General features: G+C 40.3%; 1 protein-coding gene across 3 annotated transcripts; it reads right to left on the bottom strand.

Annotated features, from left to right (window-relative positions):
* Positions 1 to 803: 803 nt before the first annotated feature.
* On the bottom strand, positions 804 to 7,688 carry LOC310812732 (sterile alpha motif domain-containing protein 9-like). Of its 3 annotated transcripts, XM_083681422.1 has the most exons (4): positions 7,385 to 7,488; positions 6,799 to 6,913; positions 6,405 to 6,488; positions 804 to 6,161 (listed from the first exon to the last, which is right to left on the bottom strand). In XM_083681422.1, the coding sequence occupies exons 3-4, from the start codon at positions 6,426 to 6,428 to the stop codon at positions 1,602 to 1,604; spliced, it is 4,584 nt and encodes a 1,527-aa protein (XP_083537548.1). In that variant the 5' UTR covers positions 6,429 to 6,488; positions 6,799 to 6,913; positions 7,385 to 7,488; the 3' UTR covers positions 804 to 1,601. The 3 variants fall into 3 exon arrangements, with proteins under 3 accessions (XP_083537548.1, XP_083537546.1, XP_083537547.1); XM_083681420.1 differs by lacking the exon at positions 6,799 to 6,913 and having other exon boundaries at positions 7,385 to 7,688; XM_083681421.1 differs by lacking the exons at positions 6,799 to 6,913; positions 7,385 to 7,488 and having other exon boundaries at positions 6,405 to 6,769.
* Positions 7,689 to 8,575: the final 887 nt, after the last annotated feature.

The following is an 8,575-nucleotide window of genomic DNA, read 5'->3' as shown; positions in this document are numbered from 1 at the left end:
ATCAAAGAAAGCAGAACATCATTGCAAATGGCGGCATAGTAGTACTAGACTTAAAATTCGACACTAGTTCGATCAGTAGTTAGAAAAATGCATACGACAGATTTCATTATTTTTATACACAAATGTACATGTTGGAGTACGGTATGTGAATGCACTGATGTTTTCCATCAGTGGTTGATAGACTGGACTTCCTGATTATTTCCCTCAACCCTTTTTCTGCCATGCATCAGACTACAGCTCCTAAAACAACTGTCTCTGGTGAATAGGCTATAATGTCAAGCCTTTATGGTAGAAATCTATATTGAGTGTACAACCAACTATGTTGATAGTGACCAACTGTATCATCACTATTGCCTAGGTCCTGTCTAAGTACTAACTGTCGTAGTCTTCCATTCCTTAAAGGTCCAGTATGCAGATTTGAGCTTTAAAATAGTGCTTAATGGCTATGATAAATCAGTAGCTATCAAGCAATGAGATCACATGATTAAGACCGTTCAATGAAGAGGGTTGTTTTAGTCAAAGTAAAGCACTTTCTAAAATATGGTGTCAAGGTCAAGCCCTGGCTTTAGGACATGCACACATTTGCTACTATTAGTAAACATAGCATATTTATGTTTTCTGTGTAGAAAAAGAGGGCAGCAAAGTGCTTTAATAAATATGATATCTCTATTTTATAGTCACTCAGTTATTGTATCATGATACATAAGTGTGCTCAACCTTTTCATCTATTTATGAAAGTTCATTCAAAACAATAACCAAAAACAAGGACCCCCAGATAAGGACTCCACAAACTGCAGTTCATGATCCCAAGTGCGTTTATTGACAATGCTACAACCTTTAGGTCTTCCTCAGGTCTCTATTCAGGAACCTACAGTAATGTTCCAATACACAATGTTGTTTTGTAACTAGCATTTACTACAGAAAAACTCAATATACAGTACCAGTCAAAAGTTTGGACAAACTTGCCAAGAGTGTGCAAAGCTGTCATCAAAGCAAAAGGTGGCTACTTTGAAGAATTTAAAATATAAAACATATTCTGGTTTGTTCAACACTTTTTTGTTTTACTTTTGACTGATACTGGAATCATGATTACAATCATAGTTACAATATCAAGTGCTTCTGTGTCATTGAACAATTTACACATATTAGTGCATTTGGAGACCCATCATAATTGGAAAATGTTTCTTAAAAGGCAACAGTGGTACTGCACATACAACAACATCACATAATCATATCAATATCAAAACACAGATGTATTAAATGCAATGGTTAGAATATAAACGTAGTCAATTTGAACAACAAAATATAGTAATCATGAGGAAATACAGTACATAGTTAAGTATTTGCATGAATTAATGTGATCACAAGTATAAGAACATTCCAGGACAGAGAATTCAAATTAATTTCCTTACTTAACAACTCATGTCACAATGGATACAAATAGTTATAAGAATAAAAACCTCTGCAATAACTTTCAGGATTTCTACTGCATCTCAGTAATATATTTTTTGTTGCCATTACTAAATATTTATTGACAGATCCTCAATGATCACTGACTTCTCTTACAGTATATCTCAAGTGCATTAAGTTTGACATAATGTTCAGTGGATGTCATAAGCGAGGGGGCCCTTCATTGAGAAACCAATGAAAAATGACACTCCTGTTCCCTCTGCTTGTCCACAGAGCTGGCTTTTGAATGCTGGACAGACTTCTATCTTATAGGATGTGTTCCAGGTATTTGCCAGTATGACCTTCCTACGCACCTCCCCTGTTACCCTACAAAGAAGCTGCTTCACTTCTTCTTGTTTCCATATTTTGCCATTCTCCCAAAGTGACGCAATGTTTTCCTCCCTTCCCCTTACACACCTCTCAATGTTCGCAAGGGGGATCAGGCGGTCATAGCCCTGCTTCTTCCCCAGGAAGAAATGGACAACAGGCCTCTTCCCATTGTACACGGAATTCATCTCGTTGAAGAATGATGTCCTCATCTGTGACACATAGGTTCCCAACTTCTCAGATTCCACTGGGTTCTTCTCAGACCACACTGGGATCTGCTGGGGCCACAACAGAGCGACAGCAATGAAGTGCAATGCCAAGCTATCGTTGTATGGGGTTTGCCCCTGGAGAACTTGGCAAAGAATATTAAGAAGCATCTTGTAAGGGAGAATGTGTTGAGACCCAGGTTTGACACAGGTTAGTGCAACATTGGCATAGATAAAGTTGACTCTTTCTCTGACAGTCCTGTCAGAAACATTACTCAGAATGAAGGAATACTGTCGGACAATCTTCTCCATTATTTCAGTTGGGGTACCATTAGAGAGGCATTTAAGAATCCCAGAGTGAGTATCAGCTTTTCTCATCTCCAAAAATTGCCTTCCGTTGTGAATGTGGAACATGATACTCAGGTTCTTGTTTTTCATCAACTCTGTGGAATCTGTCTTGCAAAAGAGCTCAACATATTGGTGAAAACACCTGAAGAGATCCTGTTGAGTTATATTCTCTCGACTGTCTTTAAATCTGAACCTGGGACCCAAGTTGATGTAAAAATTGTCAAGAAAATCAAATTGCCTCTTCATGTTAGTTCTGAGGTTGTACAGTAGATCCTCAAACTCTCTGAGAATGTAGTAATAGGAGTTATGTTTATGGTGTTTGGTATCATTCCTCGCAACTTCTTGGATTTTAACCTTCCCAGAGAGAACCTCACTCAGTATGTCATGACGGACATTGCCGGAAAACACTGGGATTTTTCTCAGGATTTCAATGATAATTACTGCAACCTGAATCTCTCCAAGGCATCCCACTGTGTTGAATGGGCAGTTGTCTCTCTTGTTTTGCACCCTGAGAGTAGCCTCCTTCTTTGCAATCTCTTGCGTATCCTTGAAGGCCTCTGTCGCTGAAAGGGCCATTTTTAGATAATCTCTCAGCTTTTCAGGTTTTATGGGAACCTCCTTGTCACTTGCTATTGCACTCTTCAGCTCATGCTTGATAACTTGTGCAGATGTGTCAGAAATGTAAGAGCTATCTTTGGAAAGATCTTTCGCTTTCCGTGCCCATTCTTTTGCCTCTCTGAAATCTTTTCTCTTCAGGCAATAGTATCTGGCAAGAAGCTGAGAGATGACCGCATCTTTTTCAAAGCGCTTAGCAGCGTTCATCAGCAGAATTTCTTCAGCCCCTGGTGTCTCCTTTGAAATTTCCAGGATGAGTGGTGAGAACTTAGAATCTTCCCCCTTGTCTGATCGATGTCTCTTCACCAACATGTCATGAACATCTTGCATCAATTTGTCTTTGCCCTGTACGCACTCATACAGCTTGTCTGTGGTGAGCAGTAGATTGGTAATCTCAGCTTTGGATACAGAGTATGTGGTCGTAAGTTCCTGCAAACAGTGCACAGACATGCTTGAGTGGATCATTCTTACTGCCGCAAATACAACCTTAGCCTCCACGGTGCAGCAGGTCACTAGAGTGGAAAACTTCCCAAATCCCTCCTCAACACTGCAGGATCCACAATGTGGCTTGATTTGTAGGCCAAGAAACTCTTCACAGAGAGAGACTGAAAGGGTTGCACCCTTGCAGTATACATTCAACAAGACCAAAACAGCAATGAGTTGTGCATGTTTATGATCAATGTTAAAGCTCTTTAGGGTGTTACGAGCAACACCCTGTATGTACTCTGGCAAAAAGTTCTTCTTCATGATCATGAAACCATAGAATGTTTCTGCATTCTTGTAGGTCTTTTCAATCTCCTCTAGTTTTTTCTCAAACTGCCTCTGCTCCATTTCAGAGAGGTTGTTGCCAATTAATACAGTGTCTTCTGTTGCTTCAGTCGGCTCCCAAGGCTCTGCCCTCATGCAATTGAGTAGAATTACCTGTGGGGACCTAGAGCCAATGTCTCTCTTCACACATTCTTTCTCAATGTGCTGCTGCAAATCATATACATCATCCATCTCCTCAAAGTCATCTAACATGAGTAAGACGGGAAGCCGAGGTGATGGTTCTGTTGTGTCATACGTCAGAAGCTGGACCACCTGGTAGGCAACCTCAGTGTAATCAGTTCTGTCTCTCAAAACAGCACAACGGAATTTGTCCTTCAATGCCCATAATATGTGCATAGCTAGTGTTGTTCCTCCACATCCTGGGACATGAAGAAGGTTGAAGGACACACAGGCTTTCCTCAGTGAGCTCAAATCTGGTATAACAGTGTTCATGATAAAGTCAAACTTGTCCCGTTTAATGAATGGCATGGAACCAGGCTGCTCAGAGAAATGAAAGTTCCACCATGACACTTTTCCTCCTTTGTAGAACCTCTCCTCAATTAAAGCCTTGTCCTCATTTCCACCCTCACACTGGTTTACACAAAGAATATTCAGTGTGTCCAGTCTGCCCTCCATTTTCTTTTTCAACAGCACTTTGCTGCCTCCACCACACGGTAGGAAACGGCTGGATTTACGGTTGTCAGACCACAGACTGAGGATGGTGCCGTTAATCTCTGCAAAACTGAGCTCATAGATAGATCTTGCTGAAATGTTGATTCCATAGCGGGCTTCAATTAGGTCCCTCCAGCAGGTGAATGCCTTCTCGTTTTCACAGATACAAAGGATTTGCTCTGTTCCTCTGAGTTCCTGCCAGAATGTGCTGAAAGTCTCAACCAGGGGGTCCATTTTCTCACTCACAGTAGACAACAATAAGAAAATAACTAGGAATTTCTTGTGTGGCAGCACATCTTTGCGGCACAGGAATGAAATCACATCTCGTACAGATGCTCCCTTCTCTATTAACCAGTCATCTACATCTGAAGGAATCTCTCCATTGATACCCCCATTGCAGAAAACCCAACTGGTGTTTCTAGTCAGTTTTAGCTTCTCAGCAATGTCATCTATAGCCTCTGTGATTTTATATTCCCCTGGCAAGTGGCCATTTATTGCACTCTGCTCATTGAAGTGCCACTTCAATCCATGTTTTGATGACTCTGGGTCAAAGTCCAAAACAGCAGTTGGGTTAAGTACAGGAATAAATGCCAAGGATTGCAATTGAACTGAATGTGATTTGTTGGTCACTATCACATACCGCTCAAAGTGGGACTTGTCTAAAGATTGGGATCCACCTGTTATCATTTCACTTAGTCTGGAGCCCTGGACACTACTTTTAACCACACTAAGGTGCTTTTCCTCTGCTTGTTTTCTTAGTTGTGACAGCTGTGTCACGTTGTCAACAAATCTCTGGTATTCCTCCAATGGCTTAGTTTGAGTGGTCTGTGCACGGAGATCTCTGCTGCTGCTTCTATCACGAATAAAGAAGAGTTTTGATCTTTCTTTTGGTTCATTTTTCTCTGTTTCTTTGCCTTTGGGCTTCCTTTTTGCTTTCCTTGTATCCAAACTGTAAACATGATAGATGTCCTCTTGACAGATCACAAAGTCTGGCACTATGTCTACCTCTATCACAAACTTGTCTGAAGATGTTGTATCAGGATTGAGGACTTCAACAAATCGAGGTGGTTTGATGCATATCTTAGCTGCCTGGACATGTTTATGCTCAAAATAACCCTCAATGGCAAGTTCCAGTGCATTCTCATATGACTCTGTGTCTTGAACACTAACTCCCAAAACTTGTCCATGAATGAAGTCTGGCTTATCACCTACTCCAAAATGTATGGTTCCATTAGTGCGACTATTCATGCAGGCTGCTGCAAATCGAATAACCTCATCAGTGAACTTGGTCATTTTGCCCACCACCGTTGCCTCTTGTGTATTGGTGTACGCTTTATATTCATGACAGGGCTCTATATAGTCTGAAGCACCTGATTCTGTTACATCAAGAATGCTGTTCACCTTGTATCTGCAGGCATCATGGTGTCGATGAAAAGGATAAGGCTTGCACGGTCTCCCAGACTGATTTACTGGATTATTGGACTGCTCTTTTTTAAGTTTCAAATGTTCATCCCTCTTGTGAATTATCAATTTTGCAGGCCCAAGAGTTATACCCAAATCAGTTAAATCAGATTTCTCTAAAAGTAAAAGACTAGCCCCATTAATGTCCTGCTGAAGCAAGATATTTGCGAATTCAGCATCCACACGAGCTTCCTTCAGAACCCAATGTTTCACATGATGTTTATTCCAATCCTCGATGTCAGCCGGGGGTTCAGTCGGGCTGTCTTCCCCTTCATTCTGAAATAAGAAAGGCTGCTTTAATTCAAGGCTATGACACTATTGCTAACAATATTAAGCTAAAACCACAAGCAAAATTCAGTATGTCAGCTGATCAATATATGTATCTGAGTAGATGTAAAATCATGCATTCTTCAATAAGTCACAGGAAGCAGCAGGTGTGCAAATCCTCCTATTTTGAATTCGGTCTACTATACTGTACTATGACAGTTTGAACATCAGGTTTCCATTGTTTAGGCCTACCTCCATTTGGCATAGTTCAGCCATGCTGAAATCCTTCAGATCTTTGTCAGTTGATTTTGTTCCTCAGCAAAACCTTCGGAAAAGCTGGAAAATAGCTCAACATTAGTCTTAGTCTTAGCCTATATTCCATTAAAGAGTTGTTCCACATTTGTAAAATGTTTTCCTTGTTTGGCCCTGACTTTGGCTGTAGTTGATTAGCCCAGACAGGTATCAGTTAAATAACTATAATAAACCAGTGCAGCTAGAGTAAACGTATTTGCACGTCAGTTTTTTCACTTTAGTTCAACAGTGTTCAACAACAAAAAATGCAAAAATGCAAAAATAATGCATTGGATGTGTTGAGTCAGGACTTAAGGACATTGGAATGCCACATTTTGTATTTTGTAGGGCTTACATGAAAGGAATGATGAGGAGGAATGATGATGTTCTAATCTCAGACAATTTTTCCAGAAAATTGCACGACCTCAGCGGTTTGTTGATTTCATACATCGGCTATTGAAATTCACCAGCTACAGAAAAAGAACTGCGACATTTTTGTCCTACTATTGTATGCAAGATGACAGCCTAGAGCAGACATTATGCAACATCGGGGTGCGGAACAAGACAGGAGGGAAAGAGTTTATCGACAAACCAGACATCATGCATGTATATTTAGTTATTTTGTACACAAAAGATCTGAATACCTGTAGTCTTAAAATAACGTATTTTCGTACTTATTATAAGCCTATCTACGTTCCTAAATGTTTGTTCTATCAACTTTAAAAGCAATACAAATCTAGGTAGGCTACCGCAAGTAATTTATCAGTAAGCGAGATATAAGAAACGACATTTTATAAGAAACGGCTAAACCTTAGATGACAGAAAACGAGCTGTAGGCTATTAAGTTGCCCGTAGTCTTAGGGTCAAATGAGGATATTAGCCACATGTAAGCTGTAACACAAAGTTGCTGTATTTCTTACCAAAAACATATTTGAACTTACCGATCATGATGTATAGTTTTCTTTGATAATATTGAGTTGTTTGCCGGTCTGTGTGAATAAGTGTGAATAAACTGATATGAGGATGTGAGTTGAGCTGCTTTGTTAAGACTGATGAGGAAATCCAAGTGATGCGGAAGAGATGAACAGATACACCGCGGGATGGGCGGTTGGATGTTGCATACACTATGATTTCACTGTCTCAAAACAGACTATTGAGTTTGTACAAATTCAGTTGGATTCACGATATTGGGAGAAAATTTAAAAAAAAATCAAAGACACTAAATGTTTTTTCATGACTTTATCCACTGCGCGTGTCCGCATTTTCCTCTCCTTTGAATTGGCAAAAGTCATGCATCTCCACAAATTTCAGCTGAAACGAAACCTAGGGTGCGTCTTAATAGTCTTTGATTCCACTCCTCCTATTCGTCTCCTCTTTATTTACACAGATTTTAAAACACAGGATAGTACAGAAAGATTAATATCTTATGCTAAATGCGTAATCTGCTTTCACCAGGCCAGTTCTTTTACATCAAAGCAAGGAAAGAGACATGGAGAGGAAGCCGCTTTGGACTATTGAGATGCTCCCCTGATCCCTAGGGGATCATACTCAGTTCTTCTGCCTTATGGACTGGGGACATTCATGTGTGTCGGGCTCATCACCTCTATCATCTTGGGCTTTGCAGAGAAGGAAGGATGCAAATCAAGGTGTGTGTTTCACATATATTGTATTACCACTCTAGATTTCTATTCATGTGCACAATGCGAGGACAGCAATGATAACAATACTTTAAGCGCTAACTCAACCATTACAGCTCTTACCAGCCTACCGGGTCGCTGTAATGGCAAAACATATATTTGTACTATTTTGCTTAAGTCATATATGAAATGTATTGACCTCTCTGTGACCCAATGTACTTTGTTATTTTTAATTATGTGACTGAGGAAGAACCAAAACCGACTGCTCCTTCAATCATACAATAGACAGAGTGTGACCTTGGAACACTCCTAACCGCAGGCTGAGGTTTGAGATAGTAGCTCACAACGCCTACGCTTCTTTCCCAGCTTCTTTATCAGCAAAGAGGTGCAACAAATATGTTTACCCCTAGACCTATGACGTACAAGCATTGGAGTTAAGGACGGTCCTCTCCTCAGCCACAGCATCAGTATCTGAATCCACACTGTTGGTGAAGG

This window comes from Argentina silus (genome assembly GCF_951799395.1).
Source record: "Argentina silus genome assembly, chromosome: 12".
Lineage (NCBI taxonomy): Eukaryota > Metazoa > Chordata > Actinopteri > Argentiniformes > Argentinidae > Argentina > Argentina silus.
The sequence above is the reverse complement of the archived record's forward strand: the minus strand, read 5'-3'. Positions and strand labels throughout refer to the sequence as shown.